The sequence below is a fragment of the Liolophura sinensis genome, chromosome 8 (assembly GCF_032854445.1).
Source record: "Liolophura sinensis isolate JHLJ2023 chromosome 8, CUHK_Ljap_v2, whole genome shotgun sequence".
Taxonomy (NCBI): domain Eukaryota; kingdom Metazoa; phylum Mollusca; class Polyplacophora; order Chitonida; family Chitonidae; genus Liolophura; species Liolophura sinensis.
In genome coordinates, this window is record NC_088302.1 from 32,159,757 (window position 1) to 32,178,858 (window position 19,102).

Consider the following 19,102-nt stretch of genomic DNA (forward strand, 5'->3'; position numbering starts at 1 on the left):
CAGATTCTCCACCTAATGCTGTCTGCTAGCAAATCTTATGGGAACTTGGCAAAGATGACACATTTTGACGAACGTAGTGGTATTGTTCCTTGTTTTACACCGTGGGGGAAATGGTGGCAGACATGCGATGAAATCTGCATGCTGATAAATGTGGAGGAAGGGACAAGCATAAAGGACATCAAGTGCACCTTCAAACCCCGTCACGTAAAAATTGTTGTGCGTGGTAAAATCATTGTAGAGGTTTGTAAGATGAACGTTTTATAGCACCAGACTTCTTACTCCAACTAGATGAACTGACATTCACTCACCTTAACACTGAGTCCATCCAGGTAGACTACAGACTTTAGTGATTATCTAACCACCACCAAATGCTATCATTAGAATGTCAGTAATTACTAACTATCATCCCTACCCATTATTAAATTTCGGTATGTTTTCCTGTTGATAAATAAAACGGCCAGCCATTAGAAAACTGTTGAGAGTTTTTTTATAAGTTCGATTCGGATGATTGCAAGGTGTATATGTGTTTAATTTTAGGCTATGTCAAAACATGTTTTCCCAAGTTAACCTGTTTAATTTATTAGTAAATGCCATAGCTCAGTACTTTCCACTAAACTGAACCGCTAAAGGTAAGAGAAAACCTGACATTGGGATTTAAATAAATTAGTAAATATATAACAATTGCTCATAAACATTGTTTGTCTCTTGTCCTCTATTTTGACAGGGTGAGTTTCCTGAACCAGTTCATTCAGATGATGTCATATGGACACTAGGTAAGATGTGGATACTGGTATTATCATTGTTTGAGATTGCACTTTCCAGGTATAACACAGTTTCTTGTCCCAAAAATAGCTGACCCATCAGTTAGCACGCACGCGTCGCAATGACCCAGGAGCCTCTGGCCAATGCGGTCGCTGTGAGCTCAAATCCAGCTCATGCTGTCTTCCTCTCCGACCATACGTGGGAAGGTCTGTCAGCAACCTGCGGATGGTTGTGGTTTACCCCCAAGATCTGGCCTGTTTCTTTCCACCATAATGCTGGCTGTCGTCGTATAAGTGAAATATTCTCAAGTACGGCATACAACATTAATCAAATAAATGAATAAATAGATATAACCTCTGAATCAGACACCTTTAATTTTCACCATCAGAAAATGTGTACTACCTTGATATTTTGGCCACTATGTGCCTTTTCCCCAGGAAGTAGACTTTTATACATAAAAATATACATAACCTTTTGATGATTTTGGGGAAAACAGCTTCCTTATGCTCAAAGTATGATTATCACAATAGTGGACATCATTTACAAAGTTCATAGTAAATACAGAATTATTTATTTGTAGGTATGATGCGCTTAAGGTTGAATACAAGATAGCAACTTAAGAAAATTTTATTTGTCATTATTAAGGAAAACAGTCAGTTTTTAATTCATGCATCATAAATTAAGTTAAGTTAGACACAAATGTACACACGAAGAAAAACACCAGAATTTCTGTCTTGTATAGTATGCACTCAGTGGCTTGAGTGTTCTATAATTGTTCATTGATGGAAAGCCAAAATACTGTGCTGGTCTGGCTTACAGTCACCAACCAGCAACATAATATGTCAGCTCCTATATACATCACACCTCATGTAACATGCGACACATATAGCAAGGTAATGAGGGAGAGGTGTATTTATATGCATCTGTAATTACTCTGCTATCAGGCTTGTATTTTGTTTTTACAGAGGATAGAAAAGCCATCAGTATCTGCATACCCAAAAGCTTAGCAACAGCTGACCATTGCTGGAAGTCCTTACTAGTTGATCAGTATGCAGCTGACCCATTTGTCTACAATGAAATGCAAAAGAAGCTTACTCTACAAAAGTTTCAGCTTGAGGTATATAAATACATGCATTTATTTTTAATGTGAGTTTGATTGAAATTAAAATAATTTCAATTGAAGAAAATCGTCTTCGCTGGCCTAATGGTTTAGAGCATATCGTCTCGTAGTCAGAAGATCTGAGATCAAACCTGGGTTGGGCCACACCAAATACCTTAAAAGTGTTGCTTGTTAGGCTTGGCAAGAGGATAGAGCAGGCAAGCAGAACTGGTTGGCCTGCTGTTGGCATAATATGACTGAGTGGAGTGTCATGTCTGGTGTCTGCAGCATGATACTTCTGTGGTGGCAGCACCTGGGCGGCCCTGGTCTCGCCCTACCAGAAGAAGACACAATATAAATACAAACACACTTAATGACTTGTCGTCATATGACATATTATTAAGTATGATGTAAAACCCCAAGCCGGCATACATAATTGAAAAGCTTTTCTACAACTTAAAAGGCCATTGCCATGTGAAAATGGTGACATGATGTACCAGTATCAAAGTTCATGCATCAACTTAACTTTATATCTGTATACTATTATTCATTTATTTTGTTTTCAATACCATACTGGAAGAGTTTTTCATTTATATGACAGAAGCCAAATTTATAAGTGGAGCCAAGAAAAACAGAAATACACCCTTCGCCAAACATACCCTCTCTCAAAACCTCTAAACCTAAATATTTGTATATACATCATGTAAAGTACAAAATTGTATATTGGACATATGTGTCGTATTCCTGTTTGTTATAATATTTTTTTTTTTGCTTTTTTTGTTTCAGAACCCTGGCTTTGATTTTAGTGGTGCAGATGTAAGTGGGAATTATCATGGGGGTGGCCCCAAACTGCCATGATAAAGCCGGTCCCTGATGAAAGTCACAAAAGCAGCATTCCCCCTTGTATTTATTTCATCTTAGAACTATCGAGAGTTGTCTGAAATTCATCTCAACCAAAACTATACACCAGTCTGTCTTTGAATGCTGACTGCTGGCAGTTGGATTATCATGGTTTTTATGTTGTACATGTTGGTTGTTCTGTTTATCTCCCTTGTTCGGACCAGCTTGACAAGTATATATCCTCCAGTATTTTTTATGGCTGATGTTTTATGCAGTATCCAAGGATATTTCATGCAAGAAAGTATGAGATTAAGAAGAAATACAAATGAAACAGTTTTTGCAGAATACCACTATAGATACTGAAGTTGACCTGAAACAAATGTGATTAGACCAGGATTAGATCTCACTTTCGCTTTGGTGAGAACTTTCATTAAATTCTCACAGCATCAGAGCTGCTAGTTAATTATGTACATTATTATGACTTATCTATATATTTCATATTTTGATCACATTTAACTTCTGATTGACATGATGAGATTTTGAGTTATACACACAGTTACTTTTCAAAACATAAATGTAGATGGGAAGACAGTGTATAACATCTTTTCTGTCACAAAATTTTAACATTGAACTGTATTCTTTGGAATAGAAGTACTAGAAGTGGTTTAAACCAAATATTAAAGGCATGTAGTAATGTATTAAAGATACAACAGATAACTTTAAGAAACTGTTTTCAATTGTGTTTTTTTTATTTCTAAGCATCCTCAGGCAAAATAGGTCTTTACCTGAGACAGTAAATGATGAGATCACACTTGAATCCACCTCAGACTTACTTAATCTGTGGAGTTACATGTGCAGTTGATTTCAGTCTGCCTAGTTTCCTCCGCCAAGAATTCTGCCCAAGGTTAAATAAGGGAAGTATTGCTCAGTAAGTTGCCTTAAAAGAGCATGTTGGAAATACACAGAAATGCATCAGTGGGTGATGCCCATTACAATGCAGTCAACATACATTCAGGTACAAAAAAATATATTTCCAGACAAGTAGTTTTGTGAGTTTTGCCTGCCTGCACTATTTTCCATATCTTGCTGAAAATAACAGTAACACTTGTATTGCCATTTAGGTAGTCATACATGAAGCTAGTAGATCACTTGCCTTCCACTTATATGATTTACAATTATAATGATCCCATAGCTAGGGTGTGGAATTATATGTCTCCATAATTTGCAAAAGGTCAGTGGTTTTACTCTGAGCACTCCACTCTCCTTCATCCACGACTCAGGAGTGCTTGAGTACAGCTTCAGTTCAAGTCTGTGCAGTGTCATATTAAGTGTCTGTAGAATGACAATTCATTATGTAAGCACCATATTAAGGAGTACATGTAATGGCAGTAGGAATGAATGAATTCTTGGGTCATATGACGATGAGGAGTTCTTAGGGGTGTGTACATGTAATGTCTCCTCTTGTGGCAGGGCGAGTCCATGCTGCCAAAGTGCTGCCACCACTGAAGTATCGTGCCTAAGACACCAGACAAGACACCCCAACAAGTCACCTTATACTGACACTGGGCCAACCAGTCCTGTTTCCTTGCTCTAACCTCTCGGTGCTTAGCTTCAAGTAAGGCAGCAACAAGTACCACAAAGTCTTTGGTATAACCCGACTAGGGTAATGGCATTTGGAGATATGGATGTTGTGTTCATATATAATAAATGACTTTGCATAGACTTCAGTAATGTTGACAGCAACATGTAGACAGTGTATTCTTACGTGAAAGTGAAAGAGGTCTTTAATATTTTTATGGTAATAAACAACAATCAAAAGCAACAACAAAAATCAGTCAAAGCAAGTACAAAATTTGTTGTTACTCTGGTACCAATCTGATTTGGAGGGAAGATTTGTTGACTTCCTGAGCTTGAATTCAATAATGTGGCCTTAATAGGCTGTATAATGTTAGATAAAGTCAAATTGTTGTTATAATAAATATACCCTATTAAATAATGACCAATAATGGAAGTTGAAATTAGGCAAGAATTCCGGCCATGGAATAACAAAAAATGTGTTATGATAAGGTCGAACATTTTTTTTTTTTAAAGTTTCTGATTATTAAACCTGGGAAGGTCTTGCAGCAACCTGCAAATGGTCGTGGGTTTCCCCCGGGCTCTGCCTGGTTCTTCCAGCATAATGATGGCTGCTGCCGTATAAGTGAAATATTCTTGAGTACGGCGTAAAACTCGAATCAAATAAATAAATAGTATTAAACCTATATAGCACTTTAAATGCAGATATTCACCATTTCTAAGACCAGCATAATCTAATTCTATCTTTAAGGGTGAGACATAAACTTCAGGAAGAAGAAATATTATTAAATACAAAACGGGATTTTAAATGACTGCATCATATATATTTCATTCAGCAAATTCTGACTGCAAAATTCCGGGCGCACTAAGGGGCGACAACTGAGGACAAGTGCATACAACGGAGCTCTTCTGTGTTGTAAGGTCAAATACTACTCATTTGAAGTAACTTCGCGCTCAGACTTGCCTCACGCAAGCCAAATAATAACACGTTAGCGAAGAGAACATCGTAAACCTTAGGTTAGTTTAAATGTTGCAACTGTTAAGTCGAGAGGCTTATTCCGAATGACAGTTTGCTTTATTTGCATGTGGAAGTAGTTGCGGTGGAATTCTGTGAGTGAGAATACGTCACTGAGAAATTGGAAGAAACCAATGACAGTGCGACTGAATTTGTTCGTCACGATCACGCCAAGAGATATTGCTGCTTGCTTTTAAAGCGCTGCTCTGTGTCACACACACACCCATAACATTTATAAACCGAAGGGTTTAATTTGCTAGTCTTGGGAAATATGGGAAACCGTTTCTGAGAACGGCTGGCGTAAAAAGACGAAGTCTCTGTCTGAAACTAATAGAAAGTAGCAGTTGCATAAATCTCACTCCGTCGTACAACAACGGTAAAAATGTTAGTGTAACTGTAACAGATAGCCTGGAAGGCAACAAAAATTGGCAAATATGTCACCTATCAACTGAATATCTCTTTACAAGGTCGAATAATACACAATTGTTGCTTGACTGGAAGAAAAGAATCGTATGCACATCTAGATTTAAAGTATATGTATGCATTCCTTACTTATTTGAGAGGATGATAAAATCTCAAAGATGGAAGTTTTCTGAAAGTAAACTGAGCAACAGCTATGCTGGCTGTCAGATACCTTTTAACCTTAGCAGGTGCAGACATGGTCTTGACCTTATTTCAGTTAGGAACTGAAGAACCCCAAATCAGTTAACTAACAAACATGAAATTTGAACTCAGGTTGAAGCAGTGGCATGTGTGTGGTTGATGGAAGCGATGGCATGAGACAAAGCAATGAAGTTTGATGTTTCACCGTTAGCATACCTGTAAGCTATGACAATAAAGTGTTTACAATTTCAAAATTGTCATAGCCAAGAGTTCTCATCTATATTGAAGATGTTTGTCAGGTGTTCATTATTGTCAATAATTTTGAATTTACTGCATTTTGTTCTTATATTTTCATGTCATTATTGAAGCTTATATGCACTCTTTCATGTCTTTTAGATGATGGCAACTGGTGATATGACCAATAACTTGAGAAATTTACAGAAGGCATTGAAACTTGTCAAATATGAAGATACAGTTGACATCAGTGGGTATGAAAATATTTTAAATTTTTACATTCAGCATAGTATAGAGATGGTAATGAAGGCTGAACAGTTTCCTCCCTCCTTTGTGGGCTCTTCAGATAGAAATAGATTAGTACCATGTGAAACTAGGTATAATGGCCTGGAGAGATTCAGTTTAAATGATGCACATGTAACATGCATAATTACAAGCCTGATTCAACGTTCCAGAAATCTGAGATAAAATTATAGTTTGATTCTTCATGATTTGGACTATCATAACCATTAATTTTAGGGGAACTCTGCATTTCAAGTGTACTATATTGAAATCATAAAAACGTCAGTGAAATTTATTTTCAGGCTATCAAAGGGCATTCCAAACCATTTCCTGCCCATCTACCATTATGCGTTCACTATGTTTAGTGCGGTCGTTGCAGAAAAGATTGCTGACATGGATGTAGAGCTGTTTGGAAAATCGGATCTCAAATTTATGGAAGGAGTGTATAAGGTTTGTTCAGTAACATGTATGATTGAAACAGATATTATGACGATGATACTTGTTAGTTGAGGTAAACACAAGAACACACCATCTATGGACAGCATTATGCATAATGACCCTTGCTGGCTAAGGCCAGCACAGCAATAAATGTTAGCTGAGTTCAGTGCAATAACATGTTAGCCCAGGTCAGAACAGTGGGATGTGTTTGCAGGGATCCGCACAATAACATGTTAGTTACGGTCAACACATTAACGCATGTTAGTTATGGTCAGCACAATAATGCATGTTAGTTACAGTCAGCACAGTAATGCATGTTAGTTTCGGTCAGCATAGTAACACATGTTAGCAGAGGTCAGCACAGTAACACGTTAGCTGAGGTCAGCACAATAAAACATGTTAGCCAAGGTCAACACAGCGCATGTTAGTGAAAGGTTAGCACAGCACACAGTATTAGCCTGGGAGGTGTGATTTTCAAAAAGATGGCCTAATTTTGCTGAGGTCAGCACAATAACACAACAACCAGAGTAACACATGTTTATAGTGTAGGTCAGCACAATAGCACGTTGGGAGAGGAAAGGCAATGTTAGCACGGAAGCACAAGTTAGTTTGTCAGTTCAATAATGCGGAACCTCCCCAGCTTAAGTAACTTGAGCCTAACCTGTGTAGTCTGATGTTCATTCCTGCCTTGTGATGACGATCTGTGGGTAAACTGGTTATGTAGTACCCAGTGGTCAATCTAGCTTGGGCCCAAGTATCCATTGCACAGGAAAAAGTAAGTAAATTCAATGTTGGCTTAGTATCATGTTAACTGAGGTCTGTACCAGAATACATTCCAGATCACTTGCCATCTACTTGTTGTCTTTATCTGCTAATGTCTGTTATCCAGGTACTGCGGGATCTGTTTGGTTATAAGCCCCCGATAACCAGAGATCAATTTTTCTCAAAGGGATTTGCTGAGAGGAAAGTAATCATGTGTGCAGAGGTGATCAACCTCATACACAAGAAACATCGCAGTTTGTGCCCTAAAAGAGAGGCCTCGGGGAGCTTTAGAGCCAATGCCAGTCGTGATACCTCTGCCAATTTGGGGCCTAAGGTAGAATACCGTTTTAAAGACAGTCATATATTATAATTGCTGGTGTAAATATTTGTATTGGATCCCCTGACCAATGGGGTTGCAGGGTCAAATGCAGCCTCTCACTAGTTCAGCTAAGCCTAGAAAGGCAGAAAGTTTGTGAGGTACCTGGCAAAGGGCAGGGTTCACTTTTTGTTTAGACAACGTACCGTACCAACCTATTCTCCCTTTCAGTGCCTGTAGTTTGTGAGCTGAGTGCTATGATATTACACTTCGACAGCAGTGATGGGTCGCATGAGAAAATTCATTGTGTATATACTGTGTGCCTGTATATGCATTTGATGTCTCTATTCTTTGTGTAGTGCAGGTCTGGCTGAAGTAGTAGAATACACAGTAATTGTATCCAACTTCAGAGAATTAATTCATTTATTTATTTCATTGGTGTTTTAAGCTGTATTCAAGAATATTTCAATTATTCTATGACAGGCAGAAAATTATTCTGCTCTCTTTCCCTCAGGTACATGTATCATGAATTTAGGGTGTTTGTTTTTTTAGCTAATGCATGGTTTGAAAGCGATCCATTTATTTATTTTTTTATGTCAGAAATATAATTCATGTACATGATTTTGTACTCCTGGTGTCTTGCTCTGTTAAATGATTGACAGATAATCTGTTGGAAGGGGGGGGTGGCTGCAAAAGATCATTTGATAATTCCAAACGTGTAGTTCTATTGCTGTTCAAGTATTGAGGATTAGTGACATGCTCTCAAGTGTTTTACTTAGTGATAGCTTCTGTGCTGTTGGTCATATCAGGTTGGATTCCAAAGACCCAAGACACAAGAGTGGCGAGTGGAGAGAGCAGACAGTATCCCCTCAGGTAATCTGAGAGCCTATCCTATCAAAAGGCCTGTCAGTTGTTATGTTTTACAACACAGCGATGCTATTTGCGCTGCATTAAATATTGCCTCCCATATCAGTCAAAGACATATCTTATCTCACTTGGGCATAAAAGCCAATGGTGATAATTGTCAAGGAAAACATTGCAAGGAAGAGTTATTTTAATACCCTCATTAAACATGACGGTGAGAATTTACGCATTTGACTGATGTTATTAGGACACTTTAGTGGCCTCCGTGGTTAGTGATCACTATGAGTTCAAGCCCAGCTCATGCTGGCTTCCTCTCCGGTTGTACAAGGATGAGTGTCCAGATTGGTTATTTCTTCATAATTAGCTTCCCCTGTATATATTGTTAAATTGAGTGTAAAAAAATATTGGAAAAAGTACAGTAATCTGAGTAATATGGCATTAAAACAACTACATAATGAGGCTGGGTTTATGTATTTTTTCCGCCAACACTCAGTGGTCTCCTCTGAATGACGTCATACAAGTTCAACCTTTACCGGCTGTCAGAGCTTCGCCATTTAGTTCAATGTTAAAAAACCACACAACAGTCACAACAAGCATATCAAATTTCTCCACAAAATGGTTTGCTGTTTACGGTTGTAAAAACAGGTCATCGAGGAACCCTGGAGTTAGTTTTTTCAAGTTTCCAGACGATTTGGCCCTCAGGAAAGCTTGTATTCACGCCACAAGACAGAAGGTTTTATACCCACCAGACATAGCCAAATCTTTGCTGGGATGGTAGGAGTTGGGATAAGAAATCCTGGCAGGCAGACATCTCTTTGAATACTGCTCAGGGTAGATGGGAAAATAATCTTACATACCGGTAGTGATAATCCATACCCCACTGTTTAAATCTCTGAACAAGATTACGAGGATTAGCGACTCCGCAAGAATCAAAAGAGGATTAAAGTTACCCTTCTTAATACCTGTTTGACATACTTGAGTAATTCCGGCCATAATATAACTAGGAAAATTAAACAGTTGTAAGAGTCTTTTTTTTCAGTATTGCCTTGAGTAAATGCATGAAAATTAATTCCTGCGTACTCATTTTTGAAGTAAATCCATTTGGGGAATAAAATGATATTTATTGTGAAGTGGACAGAAGGAAAGAATAGTAAATATTAAATCTTATATTCACACGAAATGTAGATTTACAGTGTAACACAGGATAAAACTATAGCTTAATAGTCCATATTGCCAGTGCGGTTGGAAATGGCGGGACAAAGATCAAATTCCACTTCTGAAAACTTGTAATCTGAAGTCTGACCAGAGATGTCATTGTCATAAATGTTAGCTTCAATATCGCCCACTATGGGCTCAAATTGATACAGCATTATATTTGCTTCTGTGTAACTAGAATCCATCTAGAAGCTGACATCATGTTGATACGATAGGTTCATAGGTTATAAATGCCAGTGAGACATAGGATGGTCATCTATGATGTCATCCACTGAGCTTTACTGGCAGCCGGCTGGATATAAGCTAGGGCAGTAAATCTGTTGTTTTTTTCGTGGATTTGAAGTCATAATTATTTTTCTCAGAGGCCCTACAGGTTGCTACTTAGTACAAGTTGCTAAATCTGGACAACTAATCCTTTAAGTAAACACATGAAAATTATGGTTGTGGATGAGGCAGTTAGTGTGCCAGCACGGCACAATGACCCAGGAGCCTCTCGCCAGTCTGGTCACTGTGAGGAAAGTCCAGCTTATGCTGACTTCCTCTCTGGCCGTACTTCGGAAGGGCGCAGCAACTTGTGGATTGTCCTGACTGTTTTTTCCCGCCATAATGCTTTCCACAGTCGTATAATTGAAATATTCTTGAGTACAACATGAAACACCAATGAAATAAATCAATAAATAATTCAAATCTGCTTCATCTCTGTTAAATGTGAGTGTGTTTTACAGTTTCACAGGTGGTACGTAAAAGAGCAGACCGTGGTCCCAGTCGCCCAAACAGTGCTCGCTCGAACCATCCTGGAGGTGCTGGTCAAGATACAAGTCAAGCTGGGAAGAGTTCCTCACCAGAGTCAGCCTTGAATAATATAGCAGTTCCCAAAACCCCAGGAATCCTTAAAGCAAAGACTTCAGCTGTGCAAGTTGTCTATGTTCCCAGAGGTATATTTTTTTATGAAGAACATTGCTTGAAATAACAATTACACTTTGTTATTTTGAATTCTCTTTCAATTGCCCAAGGTGGTTAGCACACCTGTGCAGTGCAATGATCTGGGTGACTCTGACCAATGCAGTCGCTGTGAGTTCATGCTGGCTTCCTCTCAGTCCGTACATGGGAAGGTTTGCCAGCAACCTGCAGATGATCGTGCGTTTCCGCCAGACTCTGCCAGAAATTTTCTTGAATACGGTGTAAAACACCTATGAAATCAATAAAATAAATGGTATTTATAAAGTAAATATATGGTGAAAAGAAAAATCATTCTTAAGGATACAGGAAAAGTGTTGTAAAGTGAAGACTATGGTTTTACCCAAAATGAAGAAAGATTTGACAAAAGAATGAGAAAATAATTCCTCCATTTCCGTGAGTGGTCATAAATATTCAGAGATCATGTCACTGATAAACATACTGAAAATGTGGCATCAGGTTAGCACCCCCAATATGAGCTCTCCCCCTAACACAGTTGGTGTTGACGTCATCACAGCAAGCTGCTTAATTTCCTGAGTGGCTGCTAGGGCCTCTGGGAAACTGTAGTGTAAAGACATTTTTGCACCTCAAGATGAAAACTGGGGAGATTTTTCATACCTGCTCCTTACTAAGAAATAAAAGCTAATCGTTTTATGTATCTTTCAACCTGTCATAGGCAGTTTACTGCATAAAACTGCTTTTCCAAAATGTTAAAATGAATAAACTTTTGTGTTGGGATGATAAATGTAGGAATATTTCTTGTCCATTTTACATATTTTATGGTAATTAAACAAGTCTATGTTTGTTTGTACACTTTCCATGTCACACATGGGAGAGTTTGTTATATGTTACCAAAGGTCAGTGTTTTATCGCAGGCACTAAACTTTCCTTATCCCATTAAAAAATTGACTGCCACTGTAAAATGTCGTCGTTAAAAATATAATGCAAGCTGCCGTCATATTAGTGAAATATTCTTGAGTAAGGCGTAAAACACCTTTTAAATGAATAAGATAAAAAGAATTGTTTGGTTTTTTTAGCGGACTTCTATTTACATGTTACCTTCTTCTCAGCTGCCCCTGCAGATACTGAAGACAAGCAGCCAGTGGAAGTGTTGGCCATGTCACCTTCAGCAGGTGTGGACCAGGGTAAGGTGGTGGAGGTAAACACACAGTCAGAGCAGTTGTCTCAGGTGCTGGCCCAGAATTCCACAACACACAAGGTAAGTCCTACCAGGATGTAGATCATAATCCCAGCACCTGTATCAAAAGTCGACCCCAAAAAACCCAAGATGGGCAAAGATTTCTAAGTAGATGGTTTCCTAAATGACCCTTTGATTTATCTAAGATGGACATAAATTGATAAGAGGGTGGTGATCTCAGTCACCATGAACTATCCAAGGTGTATGCAAATTTACAAGTGGTTAGTGTGCTAGTGCAACATAATGACCCATGAGCCTCTCACCAATGCGGTGGCTGTGAGTTTAAGTCCAGCTCATGCTGGCTTCCTCTCCGGCCATACGCAGGAAGGTCTGCCGGCAACCTGCAAATAGTAGTGGGTTTCCTCTGGGAACTGCCTCGTTTCCGTCCACCATAATGCTGGCCGCCCTCGTATAAGTGAAATAATCTTGAGTATGGCGTAAAACACAGTCAAATGAATAAATAAATAAATTTACAAGTGCATGGTTTCCTGTGAGGCGCTGTGATTTTTTCAAAGTGGATACTCCAAATTGAAAAAGTTAATAATTTCAACAAAATGTTGTGTTATGTTGAGGAAAAATATAAATATAAGATGCTGTCATTTGGTGTCATGGTGTTTTTTCAGAGATGAGATAACATACTGAGCAGTGTTTCACAAATTTGAAATCAGAGATGAGATAACGTACTGAGCAGTGTTTCACAAATTTGATTGTAAATACCGTGCCAACATACGTTTTAACACGTGGTTGCCGTGGTAACTACATTCTGCTTAGCCTGCAATTGGTTTAAGGAACATGACTCCAGGGTTTGTGTGGAGACAAACATTACTTTGCCTGTGTTCAAAATATTTCCTATAAATGAGTCAAATTTTGTGTGTCTTTTAGGCAACACAAGTTTTAACTTTTGTTTTACGAGTGTGCTGACACTACAAAAATCCAAGAAAGAAATAAAACTAAAAATCTACCTTTTTATTTTGTCTGGTTTTGATGGTTTGTTTATGATTTTGCTGTTTTCCAAGATTTTCTGGTCATGTAAATATGTCTTCAACAGGGAAAAATTGTCAAGACAGTCAACATTTTCCACAGATTAGTTTTTTTATTTTCATGCCTTCCGCCAACATTGAGAAAACATTTATTCTGCCTGTAAAACAACAATAAAATATAGTGTGGACTTATTTATGAATAAAAAAAATGCAGTACATTTTTTATAGTGGAAAACATGATGACTTATTTCTCCTCCATGAATATAATCAGTGTAATATATTCAGTGTAAAAAATGATATAGGATACAGTTATAACAGAAAAATATGTAAAAAATTCTATAAAGTTTTTAAAGCCGAGAAGATAAATTTCAGCATTGGGGATGTGCACTGACAGACAATTCACTCTGAGTAGCCATGTTGTAGAAGCACTTATGAACTTGGCCAATTACTAGAGCTGAAAGTATCGTGTGATAGTTGGTGGTCACATCCAAAAACCTATTAGCTCTCAATTGTCAGTGTGGTTTCTTACACTGGATAGACAGACATTGATGCAATAAAATTGGATTTTGCGGTTAGTTTAAGTGTTAATCTGATGCATTTTGAACCACACATTTATGAGCAGGGAACTGAGAATGGCTGCCCGTGTTAAAATGCGTTCATGTTTGGCAGGATACAGCAGTTACTTGTCAGGGTGAGCTGGCAAGAAAACTGCCTTGCGAGAGTCATTGCTAGTGACTTTTCATTATTTTTCCTTATCAAATTCAGATTTATTACGAAAAAATCTTCCCATAATCTGAATGAAAGGGTCTGTTATCAGTCAGAAGATCCTGGTATGTTGGGTAAATTTCCTGAAGTCGGTACAGCCAGCTATGCTAAATGCGTACACTTGTGTACGTCGATGGTGAGCAGGACTGCTCAAAAATGTCACTTGTGTCCATGAATATGTCCCTGACAGAATGCCAAACTGAAAGAAATATCGGCCCTTTGAACACGGAACAGAGCTGATACTCTTTGGTTGGGTGTCAGGCTTTTTTGTTTGTATTTCCTCATTCTCACATTGTTTAATACCGATGTTACAGCAGAGCTCCTGGGTTTTTCTGACGTAACTCTAGATAGTTACATCATGGCAAAATCGCATCACAAAATTAGCGGGTAGGTACTGTCAAATGTGTGCTATTTATTTTGTTGATAAGCGGTGTAGAATTATTTTTAAATATTTTTTAGAACATTTCTGGAATACAGTTTTATTAATTAATTCAGCTTTAGTGGCTGACTGTATGTTCACTTCAATCCCCCGTCCTTTATGTGGTAGTTCTGACAAGTCAAGTTCTGCAGAATTCTGTTTATGTTGCAGACAGTTGAGCTGTTAACGGAGCGAGTAATGAAACTGGACGAATATATGACAGCGGTTAAGCTTGATCTGGAGAAATTCGTTCACAAAGAGGGAAGAAACAGCGAGGAAAACAGAGAGACAATGGCAGCATTTATGTCATCTGTAAATAGTAAAATAGATAACATAACAGCCCGTCTTCTGCTGGCAGAGAACAGGGTGGCCATTCTGGAAAGTAAGGTAAAGGCCTCTTGAACTTAAAAGAAAGGACAACACTAGGCCAGATGTATATATGCATCCATGAAGTGTCCCACATAATGTTAATAGAGTAAACCTTTTTATTTTTGAGATATTGCTATTCAAATTAAGTGAAATTACACATGTGTAGACGAAAGCACCGCTATCTTATAAATTTTAACAAATTTGGCGTGTGTTATTTTGATAGCCCGAGAACACATTTGTTTCAGGTCATGTCATCCGAATTATGTCTTAACCATATGAGTAGGGTGGTGGTGAGGCGACATCATATTCACTGTTTCTCAAACATGGCATCTCCCGTGGCGTCATAAGAATTACAGATTCATAATTGATTTACAGAGTTACAAAGTTCGTCAAAACAAATCTGCCTTGGTAACTGGCAAAGTCTGGAAAAAGAACTGTTGAAAGTTCCAAATACAACAGCATAAACATGCCGTTAGTGAACTGTTTGTACTTTTGCAATTTGAAGATAGAATTAGAACTTGTCTGAATGAAGTGAGATCTTGTCAGTGCAACAAATAATGGCATGTTACACTTCGGACAACATGGAACAGTTTCTATATGGTTTTCACCAAGCATTAAACCTGATTGCAATAATGCATGTGAAGAATTTATAAGTATGACATATTGTGAAAAAGACTCAAAGATTACACTATATCCATTGTTTGCACAATGCACAGATACTGTCCAGCTACTCCACAGCACCGTCAAATGGTTACCCAGAAAGTGACCAGACTACAAGACAATACCCAACAATAGGTAACTTTTGTTTATTTCTCACTTTTATGAGGAAAAGTCTGGTTTTAATAATGCTGCCTTACTAGAGAACCAATTCCACGTAGAGTAATTCTCATCCAACCTGTGTAATGTGAAGTTCACAGTACCTTTGCAGTGACGAGTTGTGGGTAATATAGTACTTGTGTGACAGTTTTCAGGCCAGGTTGGACCTGAATTGCTCTTGAGTATAAAAAGTACATGCCTTATTCTGTAAACTCTTTTGCCTTTAATGAAAGGTTACACACTCATGTTTAATATTAAAAAAATCATTGTGATTAGGTAAATTAGGTAAAAATTTATGGGTCGTAATATTTAATTTTTTGGGGGGGGGAGGGGAGGTTGGTGTTTTACGTTGTGCTCAAGAATATTTCACTTATACGAGGGAGAAAGAAAACCACAACCATCCGCAGGTTTCTGCCAGATCTTCCCATGTACCAGTCTGAATAGACTGACGTAAGAACGTGTTAAATTATATATGAACATATAACAGGGCTGAGGAATGCTGGGAATCACTTCTTGGCCAAATGACCATCCATAATGGCGCCAAGATCACAGTATTTATTTGACACACATGCTTGTAACTGTCACAGTGAATTTGGTAGCTGTCATGTGAAGATAATGGTGCACCAATTTTTGTAGGAGTTGATCATAAATACTTTAAAGGTAAAAGAAACACTAACATGAAGTAAAAGTCAAGTGAGAATCCTTTGAACACTGTTCTGAAAAACTGATATCGATCTTTTTTTTTTTTTTTTCTTTTTCGAGAATTTTTTCAAGTGAGGAAAGTGTATTTAAAACATCAGATTCTGTGGTGATCTTTTTGGACCCAGTGGGCATCAATGACATCACATCCATGACTTCAGCTAAAAAAAAGGCATTCATCCTTCTGTATGTAAGATACTTTGTACTTCAATATACATTTTGAATCCTGCACTCTAGCAATCTGTGTATAAAGCTGCAAAAGTCTGAGCCGTGGTTGGAAAAATTCAGAAGAAATAAATCAAACTTCTTGGACAGTATTTAGTGGCCTCTCATCTGACATTTACTTCGTGTTAGTGTTTTCTATACTTTTAATCAAATCTTTTTTCTGAAGTGGTCATCATGTTCATTTATCACCAGTGTGGGTTTTTCCCATGGCTCTGCCGGGTCTGCGCCCACCATAATGCTGGCTGTCATCATATAAGTGAAATATTCTTGAGTACGGCATAAAATACCACATACATAAATACTGTAAATCTTCAAACTTTTTAACCACTAGAGCACTTTTTTCAGTGGAATTTATGCCTTTAATTATCTCGAAAATGACAGCAAAAATTATTAGTTTCTGTCAATAAAGGCACAAGCTTCACAAAACTGTGCAGACTATTTCTTTTCACCCCATAGTTCTCTCAGAATGTTTCAGAATATTTGTTGAATGGTGGTTGAAAAGTTTGGAGAATTAGGGTAAATAAAATAAATAAACCAGTCATCAAAAACCGATTAAGATTTCTCATTTTTGAAATTTAACTTTCCCAGCATCTACCCCAGGTCCCAGAAACATGATGGTGAATGGTGTCAGCCCCTCACCTATTAAACAGTCACAAGATGCCGAGACAAACGGTCACTTGGCAGGGGAGGAGCAAGTCACACCCGTTGCCGTGGAAACCAAGGAAGTCCGTTCAAGCACACCAGTGGATAAGGCCCAGAATGCACCTCTGGCCTTCACCTGCCTTCATTCAGCCACACAGGAGCAAGCAGAGCGGTTAGAGGCATTGTAAGTTTTGTCCTGTCTGATACACATTTACAATGTCAGCTGTTCTTTTTAGCTTTGTTACAGGCTACTCTTTTGATTGTTCCATGCTCCAATTGCCGGTAGTTTGACCAAGTTAGGATCATCCAATGAAATCTCTTGGAACATATCTTCCCCCGGGGCTCTGTCCGGTTTCTTCCCACCATGATGCTGGCTGCCGTCGTATGAGTGAAATATTCTTGTGTACGGCATAAAACACCAGTCAAATAAATAAAATAAATAAATTGATGGCTGCAGACATTTCAACATTTTGTTCTGTGATTTACTCTCCTGAGATATTCATACGTTTTGTTGCTTTTTCAGAATGACGGACACCGATGACATTCTGAAAACGGCTGGGCAGATTGCAGGAAATATCATCAATGGGAGAGAATGATGGCTAGTGCTGGAAAAATGTCCAAAATTTGTATTAATAACCTCATTTCACTTTGTAATCGGAAATGGACAAAGATGTGATGGCATCTTCCTAGTTGATTAGCTGCAAAGTGTTGAACTACAGAGATGCAGTGTTAATCAAATCTGCAACAGTCACATCATTAGAAGGCAGCATTGCTATTTTCTGATGTAACATTGCCAAATCTGCTTAAGAAGAACACTTTACGTTTTTGTAACTGGACACCATATTTCAGTATTGTGATTGACTTTCATGCTAAGGTTCAGTTAGTGCTTAAAGTTGAGTGTTAGTGAAGGTGGAGTTTTGTTGGTTTTTTTATTTTTTTTTTACAGCACTTGAATAGTTTTAGTAGTGATGTTTGCTTGAAACGTTCACATGTGATTGCTTTGTTCATTTGACTGTTGTACATTTTTTGCTCATTTGGTCATCTCCATTGAACAACACAGTTTTCTCAAATGTGCATCGCCATAAAGATCTTTGTTCACAAAACTTCTGAAGCCTGAGCAGTGATACAGCCTTGCAATGCCCATCTCTGGGTGTCATTGAGTAATCTTTCCCTTTAATCGCCGCTCATTTTAATATCCATTTATACATCATCCCATGGTCTGCGCATTTTTCATTAAAATATTTTTGTTAAATCGATAGTATTTATCAGCATCATCACCAATTGTTTCACATTTATTCGTTGTCTTTATCCTTCACCACTGCCAGAACTTGATAGCATTCATAAATAACTTATAGAATACGTACAAACTGTCCAAAAGTCTTTAACCAAAATCACTTTGTTACAGTCCAAATGTTTATAAATGCCTTTGAGGCACTTCAGAATGAATAAGAGGAGCAAGAGCGGCATGTAAGAAAAAATCTGGCAGATGAAAGAAAATTATAAAAAAAAAAAAAATGTGATCTTCACTGATGGGAGATTGGAAAGTTTGCTTTGCTGTTTATTTGTACAGTTTACCGTTTTTGAATCTCTCTGATATTTTTCAGCCGTCTTTAGATACAATGAACAGGGTTCATAATATGAAAGATAAATTCTTAAATAAAGCTATGTATACATTTATTTGCCTGTGATCATTGTGTTCTGTAATAAAACAGAAGTGGTAAGATCAAATGTGCACTGGTTGTGGTCACCATTTAGCTTCACAGTATGTTGAAGTGGTAGATGCTATTTGTCAACTGACAGAAAAACTGTTTAAGAATAATGTCTTCGCCTGATTCTTACTAATGTGAAAGGGCAGAATGTACTGTCTATGTGCAACTGGTCCAATGACAGAAGCACAGGCTTATGGTCCCAGTGGTTGTTGGTTTCAGACCTGCGCTGTTTTTCAAGTGTGTGCAGTTGATTTATTAATTTGATTATTGTTTTACGCTGTGCTCTAGAATATCACAATGGTATGAAGTTGGATAGCAA

At 37.9% G+C, this 19,102-nt stretch overlaps 1 protein-coding gene across 2 annotated transcripts; it reads left to right on the top strand.

Moving 5' to 3' along the window:
- Window positions 1–15: 15 nt before the first annotated feature.
- On the top strand, window positions 16–18,639 carry LOC135473068 (uncharacterized). Of its 2 annotated transcripts, XM_064752864.1 has the most exons (14): window positions 16–240; window positions 725–773; window positions 1,728–1,879; window positions 2,648–2,677; window positions 6,291–6,382; window positions 6,713–6,860; window positions 7,738–7,944; window positions 8,736–8,799; window positions 10,731–10,940; window positions 12,033–12,181; window positions 14,495–14,710; window positions 15,409–15,487; window positions 17,021–17,258; window positions 17,598–18,639. In XM_064752864.1, the coding sequence occupies exons 1-14, from the start codon at window positions 16–18 to the stop codon at window positions 17,668–17,670; spliced, it is 1,932 nt and encodes a 643-aa protein (XP_064608934.1). In that variant the 3' UTR covers window positions 17,671–18,639. The 2 variants fall into 2 exon arrangements, with proteins under 2 accessions (XP_064608934.1, XP_064608935.1); XM_064752865.1 differs by lacking the exons at window positions 15,409–15,487; window positions 17,598–18,639 and having other exon boundaries at window positions 17,021–17,175.
- Window positions 18,640–19,102: the final 463 nt, after the last annotated feature.